This window comes from Strix uralensis, chromosome 2 (genome assembly GCF_047716275.1).
Source record: "Strix uralensis isolate ZFMK-TIS-50842 chromosome 2, bStrUra1, whole genome shotgun sequence".
In the NCBI taxonomy this organism is placed as follows: Eukaryota; Metazoa; Chordata; class Aves; order Strigiformes; family Strigidae; genus Strix; species Strix uralensis.
Window position 1 is genome coordinate 40,465,334 of NC_133973.1, and position 13,672 is coordinate 40,479,005.

The 13,672-nt window shown below is 39.5% G+C and overlaps 1 protein-coding gene across 2 annotated transcripts in view; it reads left to right on the forward strand.

Annotated features, from left to right (window-relative positions):
- Positions 1 to 13,672, forward strand: part of EFHC2 (EF-hand domain containing 2) — a 63,722-nt gene that overhangs the window by 19,288 nt on the left and 30,762 nt on the right. For both annotated transcript variants that reach the window (XM_074858487.1, XM_074858488.1), the window contains exons 4-7: positions 2,537 to 2,760; positions 5,533 to 5,784; positions 7,333 to 7,431; positions 7,761 to 7,899. In XM_074858487.1, the coding sequence (XP_074714588.1) occupies positions 2,537 to 2,760; positions 5,533 to 5,784; positions 7,333 to 7,431; positions 7,761 to 7,899 (714 nt within the window). The remainder of the gene's footprint in view (positions 1 to 2,536; positions 2,761 to 5,532; positions 5,785 to 7,332; positions 7,432 to 7,760; positions 7,900 to 13,672) is intronic.

The following is a 13,672-nucleotide window of genomic DNA, read 5'->3' on the forward strand; positions in this document are numbered from 1 at the left end:
GAGGATGCATCTTAAATACATGTATAAGCATGTTTAAGCAGATAGAGGTTCAAATTTATTTTACAAAGGTCAGTAACCAGAATGTCGGATTTGGTATACGTGAAACACCAGGATGCTGAATGGGTCTTAAATAATTATTTTAATGGGAACATAAAATAAATCTGCTTTGTTGCTTTATTCCCCTGAAAAATTAAGGGTATGTTTTCATTGTAGGAGTTAGAATTTCACAAACAACTCTGATAATGTAGTAGTGGAAGGTATTTCATACAGATTAGTCCTTAGGGAAATAAAGCTAACAATAAAGAATTTCCATGGACTAACTTAGGAATAAGGCCCTTCAAACACCAAACAAAACCACACAGCGATATCTTTCTTCCTCTTCCTCTGCCTCTCTTTAACCCCTCTCCCCCCAGGGCCCCCCTCCATCCTCACCTACCTCCAAAACAAAATAGCAGTGCTGGAAAATCGTCAGACGGGACTCAGTGGGAAACACTACCAGATGCACAGCTGAAGGGCACTGGAAAGAGATGCAGTTCTGTAGTGAGACATAATGAGGTAGACCTTTTAGATAATTTTGTCTAATAAACTATTATTGTAGTAGTAGGTTAGTACTGGAATTATTTTTAGGTTTGGAATTTTTGTGCGTTTATTGCAGTTGTCTTAAAGTTGCACCTTTTATAATTACTGTAATTCTAAAGTTGTTGGGAACCTATGGTGTCAAGGAATTATTATAATAGTATGGGTTGGTAGTTCCTGTCTGGTCTTAGCCAGTGGGTATCCACATTATGAAGCTGCTGTTAGAGGTGTTGGGGTTGGTAAGCACAGCAAAGAGCCTGAGGCTGAAGACTGGACCATGTTTTTACTCTGCAGGGTATTTTCACACAAGTATATTGAGGTATTGATGGAGCAAAACTTTCACAGTTGTCCTTTTTGTTCTCTCATAATGTTGAAAAAAAGAGTTTACTCCCAGCTATGCTGATCTGCCATTCTTTGTGAACTCTAACTTCAGTTGGAATAAATCATAGCTTGTCATATCTGCAGCTGCATACCTTTCTTTAATGTATGTGTTACATATTTGTTTAACCTACTGAGGCTGTAGCTTATAAGTTGTTTCTGAAATATTTGTAGTATTGCAAAATTGTTGAAGTTGGAAGAGATATCTTAAGAGTGTCTGGTCCAACTCCCCTGCTCCAAGCAGGATCAGCTAGAACCAGATGTCCAGGGCCATGTCCAGTTGGGTTTTAAGTATCTCCGTAATGGAGACTTCACAACCTTTTTGGGCAGCCTGTTCCGGTGTTTGATCACCCTCACAGTAAAAAAGTGTTTTCTTGTATTCAGATGGAATTGTACATCTTTTAATTTGTGCCCATTGCCTCTTGTCCTGTAAGTGGGTACCATGGAGAAAAGCCTGGCTTCATCTTCTTCATTCCCTACCATCAGGTTTTTATAAACATTGATAAGTTTTCCTCCCGAGCCATCTGTGTTCCAGGCTGAACCAAACCAGCTCTCTCCACCTTTCCTCATGTGAGAGCTGCTCCAGTCTCTTAATCATCAGCAGTGAGTGCTTTTGAAGCATTACCCAATTCTTCAGCGTATTTGTGAGTTTTCAGCTGATAGATCAATAGCAGATTCCTTCTCTTTTAATGCGGTAAATGTAAACAAACACAGTGCTCTCAGAATAACAGTCCTTTCATTTAAAGACTATCAATAAGCAAATGTGTGTTCGTTTTTTAACAAAGTTAAAATATCTCTCTTTTTTCTTCTCCTTTCCCCTCCCCACCTTTCTTTTCCTTTTGGACAGTGTTCCTGTTAGATTATGGGTTATGAGTTCCTGGCTCTGTATTTTTGAGATGGATTCTTGACTGCAGCCCAGCAATCAGCCCAACTCATCTCTGTTGTTTCTGCTTTCAGTGTGCTCCTTAAGGAAGTTCAGTTGAATGCGCCTGTGTCCATACTTGATAGGTCACACTTTTTTCCTTTGTAGGGCAGGTTTTTTTCTCTAACCTTAGTTACATATGGCTCTCCTCACCCTGCAGAGAGTACAGACAAATCTTGTCCCTCCCATGCCCCCCCCAACCTGTTTTTTGCACAACTTTTTGTGTGTTTTCTTTTTTAAAGAAAAATCAATTATACTAATGAGTACCGGAGACTGCTGTTGCTTTTCAGAAAAACTAAAAAAGACTTCTCTCTTCATAATGAGAAAAAAGACTTTGAAAAAATACTAACCTGTTAGGTTTGCACCAACAAATGGGTATTTATTCCAGTGGTTTCCTGTTTGCTCCAGAAGGTGGTAATTTTCTGTATTAACTTCAGTCAAATACTAGAACTTGAGGTTCCAGAAGACAATCAGTGTAAAGTATTGTTGTTAATAAAAAGGATCCTCTTACCTAATAGTTCTTTTGCTGAATGAAGGATAATTTTGTTTGTCCCGTGTGGCTTCATCTGTTTTGGTCATATCGGCATAGCAAATTAGCAAGTCTGTGAAGTGATTCTTAGAGCAAAGGATAATTATGAATTTATTCTAATTCTTTTACAGGAACTATTGTTCGACGGCATCGGATTCCACTCCCACCTCCTCATGAAGATCAGTTCTATACTATAGATCACTTCAATATCAACATAGAAGTAATCCTTTATGCCCGAAAATATAAGATTATAGATTGTGACCAGTTTACAAAAAATTTTCTGAGGAAGATGGGAGTTAGATTAAATCCTCCCACAGGTCGTCCGGATGACCCGTACACCAAAGAGCGACAAAAGGTCAGATGACGCAGTAATAATGAAAACTTGATTTTAATAGAAGTGCCATTACTATCAGTAATATGCATTATATAAAATATTTCATTAATAGCAAATAGAAAGTAGCTATTTCAACATAATAAATCCCAAGAGAAAACTTGCTTTTAAAAGTTTTATTATATGACTCACTGTACTAACATAGCGAAGTCTCAAATATAAGTGATTTTATCCTGCTGTGTTCACACACCTTTTGAAACAGAACAAGATTAATTGGTTAAAATAAAATAAAGCTTTCAGTATTAAACAGAAAAGAAAAAAATGGACCTATTATATGTTCTACTAACATTTTTACTTGAGCAAATTTAATGATAATAAACACTTTTAAAGTGTTTAAAGGAAGATCTAATTGGAACTGTGGTTCAAGCACCTCCATGGCTTTCTGCAGAGTCACTTGGTCTATTCATATGTCATCCTTCATCTCTATGTTATTAACAGCTCTTTGCATGTGTAAAGCAAATTCTTCTGCCACACAGAACCCAGCACGCTGCAGTTTTAAGAGTTTTATTTGAACGCAGTTCTCTCTTTTATAAGTATATGGGAACACATACACACCTCCTGCCATGTGGATTCCCCTCTGCAGGATTTGGGGTCTCTTCTCTGGGAATAGAAGTGGGAGTGATATTTTCTGTAGGGAATAATGACAGTTTCTTTCAGTTCTGTTTTTCTTGATTAATATGAGTGTAGATGGCACTGTATTTCTCTCTTGACCTGACTCTGTTGAGACTGGCCTACGATATGCAGCATGTTGTGATAGATCCAGCCTAGTACCCTGAAAGCAACAAATACTCCTGTGTCTGTGCATTCAACTTAATCCTCCTACTGAGAAAACTGCTGCAGGTCTCAGCAACAAAAATGGACGGTAATTATGACTGAGATGTGCAGGACAATTTACATGCATCTGAGGCACTCTCAGGCCAACATGTTGGTTTCACTTCATTCATGCTTTCAGGCTTTTTGCAGTCCCCCAGTGAAAAGTAGTATTTGTAATACACCTCCTGATTCTGTGTAGTCGTGACTTAAGCTGGGTGGGTTGCTTTTCCCTTACTCAAGCCTTGTAGGTAACAGGTGTGTATTAACACATGCGGAGTTGTCTTGATGTTGGCAGACTGTGTCAACATTATATAAGGTACTGCATAACCTGCTTAGATTTTTTTTTTTTTAAAAAAACGAGCAAAACTTTCAAGTATTGTGCATATGTGTGCCTAAAGAGAACGGAGAGGGGGAAACGGTTTGAGAAATAAGAGCATCAGGAGACCAAAAATTACTGAAATCTATGTCTTAATATTCTCAGTTGTTGAGAAATTACAGAAAAGTTATCTAGCAAATTCTGGCTGCTTTATGCTTTCACTTCCCTGTGACTAATTTGTGGAAGGTAGTTTTTTTTATTTATTAAGGGTGGATTGCTCTGGACTGCTTTGAGCAAAATTAAATTGGTTTGCACCAGACTCCTAATAGAAGGCCAGAAAATGAAGGTATGAAGGAAAGTAAGGAATGTGATGAGATAGAAAATGAGACCAATGAAAAATGTAGCAAAGCCCTTAGATTCATATTTCTGTATTGCTGGAGACGATATCCCACGGATGATGATGTTATCTGGCTCTGTGGCTGTATTTGGTCTCATTGTACCTTCAAGGGTCAGGAAGGAGGAAAGATGGTACTGGGATGGTAAATACACAAGTTGTATGAGCATGATGATGCCTGAAATGGAAAGAGTGCTGCAGATCAGCAGGGACATTGGCAGGCAAAAGTTGGTTCTGCCCTCCTTTTTTTGATTTGATGCTCTGAAAGAACAAGCCTTTTCCCTCTCAGATTTTTAAGGTCAGATGTATCAGTGGATAAATAGAAATTTAGACAATGATATAAACTGCCCATAGTCAACAGTTCTTTCTGTTCAGACAGTTCAGTTTACATTGTCTCATTGATGTCTGTCACCATTCTTCTTTGGAAGCAATTTTGTAGATTTTTGTAGATTAGAAGGACTGTCTTGTCCCTTTAGCCCACTTTGGACACTGTTTATATATGTGACTGTAACTAACAGTATGTAAATGCAGCCCTTGGATTGGATCATCATCCTGGGATCCGATTTAATGCAGTGCTACTGGTTTTGCAGCCGCTGTGACTGTGGATAGCATCTTGTCATAGATCACATCAGCTGGAATGTATCTTTAGTTGGAGATCTCCTATTCCTTTTCAGACCTATGGGTGTATATCGAGAGGAGAACGTACATACCCAGTACCTGCGAACTGTATGGCATAAATCAAAAGTTAATAAACTATGATTTAAAGATAAAAGAAAGAAAACACCAAAGGGAAAAGAAGGAATTAATTCTTTATACCACATCATCTATAAAAAATAATTTTTATGGAAGTAAATCAGGAAGGGTGATGCTATTTGGAGTTGTAGTGATCTGATTACCATGGGCAATTTGTTGAAAATTGAGCTGTACTATAAATAATTTAACAATTCTCTGATCTGAAGGACCTTATTGCAAGAAAAACAAGGATCAAAACCAATCCAAAATTGTTTTCATGTATTTTCTGAGGGCACAGCAACCCTGTAAGTAGTTCTTTGTTAATGGCGTAAATAGTGTTTCATGTATTGTAATTGTGTGGTGTTATTTGAAAATCCTAAAAGCATGTCCTAAGATTAGATGTTACCCTGCAGTTTGGTGTCCTGTTTTTAAGAGCAAATAATTAAAAAGGTGTTTCTCTTAATTTGTCCTTTATCTGCAGATTCTGGATAGTATGAAGCCATTGCGCCCTTATGAGCGCATTGACACTTTGAAACAATTTCTGGACCATGATGGACATGTTTTACGTTTTTTCTGTGTGTGGGATGACCCAGAATCCATGTTTCATGACCCGCGGGAACTTGTTATGCACTATTATTTGTCTGATGATACTATTGATATAAAAGAAATTATACCAGTAAACTCAGGCCGGGATGCAGTTCCACTTTTCCTCAGAAGAGATAAGCTTCCAAAGGTGAGGAATGAAAATTTCAGCTTATTTCAAATTCTTCTGCTAATGAAGAAATATTAAATGCCTTCTTTTGAAAATCCTGTATTAGTATTGTAGTGATATTAATCATAAATGCATGATTTAGGTTTTGCACACATTGATATAATAATAAGTGATGGAATAAAATAAGTTTAGGCTTGTCGTGCTTAAATTAAAAGGAGAGAGAATTTAGGCAGAAAGATATCCTGTGATTTCCTTTCTCCCATATTAGTGTATTAAGATAAATGTATTAATAAAGCTCTACAGTAATTGAAGTCCAGAAAATTAATTAATATTGATAGATAAACAGAGGTGAATTCAGATTTGATCCATGTAACTTATATTTGGAACCTTTGGAAAAGTCCAGGTTTAGTATTCCATAACATTACTTCTTTGTAGCAAATCTAGAGTGACTTCTTAAAACTGAGTTCCTAGATTTGGGACCTTATGCAAAGCTAGTTAAAATCAATAGGAATCCATGAATAAGCTTTGTCAGGCTTATTTGAGAAGGCTCCTCTCAGAGAAATCTTCAAGGGGTTTGAGTCCTCTGTAACCTATTATGAGTATAAAATTAATGAGCTGGATACACTTCTGATTCTGATCCTGATGACAGAATAATGTCAGCCCACAGGTGAAATAAAATACTGGGGAATCTCTTCCCTACTTTCCTTCTAAGACTGGTAATCTATTTGTGATGCCATAGATGTACATGAGATTTTATACTAAAAACCTAACAGCAAAATATTACACTTTTCTCACCTTGTGCATCCTGTGTTCTGAGTTGCTGATTTAGCAGTGGCTCTGTTAACAGACCCCTTCTACCACTGAAGTGCATGTTGCAATTTTAAGGGCTAGCTTCTGCCTCTGAATTCAGTGGAAATGTTGAGAAAGACAGCAGAAGAGATCAGTCAAAAGTTGGGGTGTCAGGGAAGGTGGTAAGACAAAATAACCCACTTTGGTTACCCTGCATCAGCAGTTTGTTCATAATTTTTAAAAATGTAATGTGTTTGTGTATTAAGTTTGATATTACTGGGATAAATTACTAGTGTTAATTTTGAAACTCAGAATAGTAAGAAAAATACTAAAATTTTTGCCAAGAGAATCATGCTGACTTGAATCCCCTGTATTTGTGCAGTGGTTAGCACAGTAGGACAAGCCCTGAATGGTTCTTTTGCATGTTTTTATAATTATTACCAATCAAAATAATAACCTTTAGAGCAGATGTTGACAACAATGTGCTACACTGGGTGTGCTACCCCTTGCTTTCTGTTTGCCTCCAAGAAAAAAGAGACTTTACTCTTGGATACACAGTCAGATTCTGAATGTTTCTTCTGGCATACATACTGGCTTTTGACATATACACTGACTTTTACGTTTGGTGGTGTAATCTTACCTTAGAATTTATGAAAAATTCTCCCAAGAAAATACTATAATATCAGTCAATCTGTTAAAAACCTGCTAGTTCTAAGGTAACTGTGTTCTCTTTCTTCACTGTTAACTGTATTTCTTAAGAATTGGTCTCTTTTCTTGCAGTATGCTCCCACTGGGCTGTATCCGCCAGGCACAATCACCAGTCGCACTGTTCTCAATGTGTTGGGAAAGTTAGGCCATTACATTCTGGACAATCGTAAGGTCAGATATTACTGAATGCCTCCAGCTGTTGAATGTCTTTATAGTAGTTTTTGTAATTTCTGCGGTTGCTGTCCTCTACAACAAAGAGAGTTATTTATAAAATTATGTTGCCACTGGAGAATAGCTCAAATGAAAAGTACTGAGATTGACTGTATGTAAATTCCACATTTGTGAAAGTGAGGTAGCTTGGCACGGGGTGAAAAATACTTGCAAATGGACTATGAAGGTTATATTTGAAATCACATGCACTAAATGACCTAGATTTTAAGAAACGTTGTGGGATTCTGAGATTTATAAAGCTGCTGTATAAATGTTCCCTCTTTTATTAGACAGGAGCAGTGCATCAGGAATTTTACAGAGACAGTGACCTGAAAATAGGGGCAGTAATTAATGTTTGGGGAAGGAAGATAATACTCTGTGATTGTGATGAATTCACTAAAGAATATTACAGGACAAAGTACGGAATCGGTAAGTAGTGATAATTATCCTTTCCTTATGAGCATTTTTATACTTCTGAGTTTGACAGAACTGTCTTCAAATTTTATTACTGACAAAACATGTTCATTAAAACTTTTAGCAGTAACAATCTGTCGTAGGCTGTTAACAGCAAAGCAGTAATTTTGCAGGTGATCCAGAAGGGCTTCTTATATGTTACTCCATTGAAAACTAACACATAATGTACATGTTCTGTTCCTAACTGCCTCTGTTTTAAAACTAGAATGACAAAATAGTCATATGGATAGACTGCCAGTTGTTCTTCTCTCCTTCCTCCTCCCATTCCAATATCTGTGTTTGCAGTCAGAAAATAATAAAGAGCATGTAGTGAGTGGGTAGGTAGAATGAGTTCAATTATTCCCCATTATACTATGTTTCATTTTATGTGGATGTCAGAATCCTCACACAATAATATTTTCTGACACGACAGTAGCAGTCTATCACACTATTGGTTTTTACAATGCAGTTTTGTGTATTCTGGACCATTAGAGTATGTATCCTGTGAAGTTTCAGCACTGAATTCTGGAAACATTTAGCGACCATGCCCAGAATGGAAAAGCATTTTGAAAATGTCTAACAATAGGGGCTTTCGTTTATCTGTCTTTGAATTCCCTCAGTCAAACTTGCTAATGGTTCTATTATGGACATCTTCCTGCAGAAACGACTTAGATAATTTCTGGCAGTTTATTCATTCAGTAAATATAGCTGAGTGTCTGACTGTTCAGAGATGGCTGGAAGAATCCTACCATGGCCTCTCGCTGACATTGTGAAACAAAATACCTGAGTAGACTATTTCTTTCAGCTTGACTTGTGATCAGATAGAGTGTAGTGTTGGGATCAAAGCTTGTCTGCTGCATTGGGGGAATTAAATGATGTAGCGCTGCCATTAAAACACTAGATTTCTTAATTGTCAAAACATGTCTCATTAGGACTTTTTTAATAATAGCATGTCTGTACCAAAATAAATATTTTCTTATACTAGCCAGTGTGTGAGGAAGTCATATTCAATAACCATAGTATTATCTATAATAATAGTGAGTCTAACTCCAGAGATGCAAAACAGGGGGTTCTTCCCTGAGAATTTCTTCAGCCAAGACCGCTGCCACTATTTGGCAGCAATATCCTCTGTCTGAGCAAAATATCCTGTAACAGTGAATGGGGATTTCTTACGCACAGCAGGCAATAAATGAAATGCAGCTGACCATTCTGTATCAACCAAGCTACGCAACAAAGCGTTACACAAATGCAAAGGCTCTTCTCCTGTAATGCTGGCTCAGTAATTACTGGTGATGTCTGTTCCAGTTAGGTGGTTTGCAAGTTAGGAGAAGTCAGAAGTTGCTGATGTGCAAAATTCTAGAAAATTGGGACTATAGGTGATCTAGTCCATTCCCACTGTTCTGAGGCAGGACAGTGTATATACATAGATTGTCAGGAGACTGATATTAGGAAGCATTTCTTTCCAGAATGGGTTGTTAGGTGTTGGAAAGGGCTACCCAGGGAGGCGGTGGAGTCCCCATCCCTGGAGGTGTTTAAGAGTCGGGGTGACATAGCGCTGAGGGATATGGTGTAGTTGGGAACATGTTAGGTTAATGGTTGGACTGGGTGATCTTCAAGGTCTTTTCCAACCTAGACAATTCTGTGATTCTGTGATGTTTGTATAGCCTTTTATCAGCATCCTCCAGTAGAGGAGATTTCTTTGCTTCCTGAGCTATCTTGTCCTAACCTCATAGTTAGAAATGCCGCTGAATAGTTGCTCTGAAGCTGGTTTGTGTATGCTGAGAGAGTTAACTTTTTTGTCATGGAGAACAACTTCTCAGTACCCTCTTTTTGTAACAAACTTGTACATATTTGAACACTATTCCAATACAGCATCTTACCACCCTACTGCCCTCCCTGGCCATTTGCTGTGAGGGGAAACCTTTCAGTCTTTCTCCATAGTCCATTCTTTTATTATCTGTGATAATTTTTGTTTTTTCTCAGTGCTCTCTCCAGTTTCTCTGCCTCCTTAACACAAAACATACAAAAAGTGCTCTAGCTGAGATCTTTGGGAAACTGGGAAGGTTTTGCACGTACCTTTAAGGAAACATGATGGCAGAGACTCTGGCTAACACAAAAAAACCCCATCCATCTTGATGCAGCCTGTCTTGTTTACAGAAAATACACGCTTTCTTAGAGCTAAGAGATTCTCACAATTTGCTGTGAAATTCTTTCCTGCTTTCCCCAACAGGATTAAAAAAATGTAGGTATGACTTTTTAACTAGAAGGGTCTAGGAGTACAATCAAGGTAGTTTTTGGCTTAGAAGCAGGTTTTGAGAGAGAAAGGGTGAGGGTTCACCTTTTATTCTTAGTGAGTTAGAAATTTTGTTTGTGTCTGGTGGACGTGCAAGGTACTCTCAGTGGGCTCAGTCCCACAAAGTGCCCAGCATTCTGCTCCCATCCAATTAAACACTGAAACGTGCTTAATTGCAGTTTGAGTCTAGGGAGACCATTTACTTGAGTAAGAGTAAGCAAGTGGATAAATTAGTTCTTACATCAAGGCACAGTGCTCAGCACCTGATGGCATCAATCCAGCTGTTTGTTATTGTGTTTTCAGATTACTCCAATTTATACTCTTCTGCCAAAGCCATTAAAGAGGCTGACATTTATTTTTGACTCTGCAGTTTCAGCATAAGTTACTTGCCGATGGAATTTGCCGTTTAGGAGAATGAAGGGCAGTTTAGATTTCCCCTGAGGTGTATGATTATGATATCTGATCTATTTCCAATGTTGGTTTTGCCTGTTTTACTCTTTATACTGTTTGCGAAAAGCAAAGGAGAGCTTTTCCATGGGTAAACAATAGCTAATCCCTTTCAATAGGAAGCTAATGACATTACTGTCATCTAGCAGTGCTATGAATGCAAGAGAAGATGCCTTAATGTGTGATATTATCTGTCCAGACTTGCTAGTGCAGCCTCAGAGGAGGAGAAAAATACTCTATAGCCATGTCGGTGTTGTGGTCACCCAGGTGAAACATGAAATATACTGATGTGCAGATGGGGGAAGCTGATAACCGTTCTTCTCACTAAATACAGTATCTTAGCACAGAGTTGAGCATAAAGTGTTCTTTCTTGAATAACAGATTGTTCCTGAAGGAACAAAACCAGTAAAATCTGGTTTCCTACTGATTTTTATTCAGTGTCCCAGCACTTCCCAAGCCTGTCTGTTACGCCTTTTCGTAGCACCCTGCGATCCCTCTCCTGTCCCAGCTCTCCTCGCCCTCCCACCCCCTCATTTCTCAGGCTCCCTCTCTGACCTGGGCAGAGCAGCGTGCGGGGTGATCGGCTGGCCAGTATATGTGTGCTTTTGGCCAGGCAGCTGCTGCTGAATAACAGCTGACTTCTTGCTTTTCCCTCAGTGGGGGCATTAAAGCCTGCTGCCAATTTTCACTAAACTCGTCAGAGATCAGAGTCTCTCTGGCGTCTAACCTCTCTGCTACATGCAGTGGAGACTGAGCAGCGGCTTCTAAATATACTTGTGCATTTACAGATGCCTTTTTTCCTCAGGTAACCGGAATAATCATGAAGTAAGACTCTGTAAAAAGGATATTTTCTTTGAATCAGAGTACACAGTCATGTTTTAGCTGCATGGATGGTTCTGTGAGCATTACATTTTCTTTAATCCTGCATGTAAAAGTTGTGAAGATGGTGGTATTGCCTTCTTATTTTACTACTTACCTAAACTGTGAATCAGACTCTCACAAAACCAGGTCTCAGCTGATTGTTATACATCTCATATTATGTATAGAGAACATCATGTTATCAATGTCACTCCTCCAGGTTATCGCCACCTCTTACATTGTCCAAGGCTAGTGAGATTTCTCTCCCCTGTTCTTGTCCGTAATGCTCAGAGGTGTCTGTCCTCTTTGTCTGAAGGTAGAATTTCTTGCCTGCCTGCTATATACTGATATTCAGTACAGTTATCACTCTAATCCAAAATATGTAGCACTTGACTCTTCCTTGAAATACGATTTTATCTCACACATGAGGGTTTTCCTACAGTTCTTTGACTGAGGGTGAAAGGTATTCTTACAATGTACACCAAAATCATACAGTGTCTATTGAAACTGAAAGCAGACAAGGTCATTCAAGCTGGTTTAATGTGGCCTCTGTGGCAACAAATTCTTCTTGAGGAATTTAGTTTTTCTTAATGAGAAGACTTTCTATCTTCAAATCGTTTATATGCTAAAGATGTGGCTGGAGCTGTTTTGTTTCTTGCTGTTCCCAGTGCTTGTTCAAATCTCACTCAGGTTTTGATGTTGTGAGAAAAAGTTGCTAATATGTGGTGCATGTTTGACATAGTGGGTGAGATAAAGCCCCTAGTGCCAGCCTATCTCCTGCTGGGCATCAGCTGATGAAGTAACAAGGGGTGAAACTGTCCATGGGGAAAATATCTACACTATTCTTTCTGGAAGTAGAAATTTGTAATCCTGGACTTTCAATTTACCCTCTACCCACTGTAAATTCACACTGAGAATGTTACAGCCTGGAAGAAGAGAGCATTGATTCCTTTTCCAGACTGGACAGAGGTAATTTTCTTAAGAAACAGTGATAACCTGGAGAGGAGTGCATTTGGTGTGTTAGTACAAGCTGTCTGTCTGATTCTACCCTAATGGTGTGTGGCAGAGCAGAGATGACACAAGTTTTGAGCTCGGGTATGGCTATTAGTCTACTGCACCTAGCTGGCTGTTCAAAAGTTGCAGAAATTAGTTTATAACTAGTTTTGTAAACTGTGTTTCTCCATGGCAATTTCTTTCTGAATTTTGATTCACAGGAGAGAATCTGAATATGTAATCCTATAAAATCCTGGAAACTGTAGGTGGCACAAGGCTGGATGTTTGCATTGTTCTCTTTAGTGAACCTGAATGAAGAAAGGTCCTTTTACTTCGGGGAAAGGATGGGAACCAAAGCGCTGAACTTCTCTTTGGTCTTTGTTTAGTCCAAGCTTGGGTTGTGAGGGATTTAACAGTCTCTGAGGCTAACAATATATTCCTCTTAATTTGTAGTTCCCTTCTAGTTTATAAATCTGATTTTGATCCATATGTGCTAAAGTACATACAAAGGGAAATGCTTTAGCATTTCTTAATGAATGCCTTATGCGTGAGTGTCAATGTGGGTACGCTGTGACCTGCATGTAAACACAGTAGCTTGTCTGTAGAGTTTATCAGTTCAGGGGGTGTCCCGGCTCCCCCAGCGCTCTGGGCACAAGCGCGTTATTTGCAACCGTGCAAAGGGAAGGGGCTTGTTTCTGTTACAAACCTCCGGGAGGAAACACTAGTGCAGATTAACATATTGCATAATTTTTAAAAAAATAACGTTAAGGTTTGTAAACAGCAGGACGACCCTAACTACAAGAGCCGCAGCCCCGGTACTGGTCGCCGGGCGCTGAGGAGAGGCGGTGGGAAACGGCGCGCGGGCGGCCGCCGCCGGCCGGCCCCGCCGCGCGGCCACTAGGTGGCACTGTGGGAGCGCGGGAACGACCGCCTGGGGGCGGGCACAGGCGGCCACGCGCTACCGCCCCTCCCCCTGCCCGCCAAGCAGGGCCCGGGGCGCGTCCGGTACCGGGGGGGGTTGCCTTCTGTCGCACGTCCTCAGCGATCGTCGCGACAAGGATTGCGTCTGTAGGTTATGGAACGTGGCGCCCCGGCAGTGTCTCGCGAGGCAGTTTTGCGACAAACGGTGTTTGGAAAGCAGTGTTTTGGTGCGTGTGT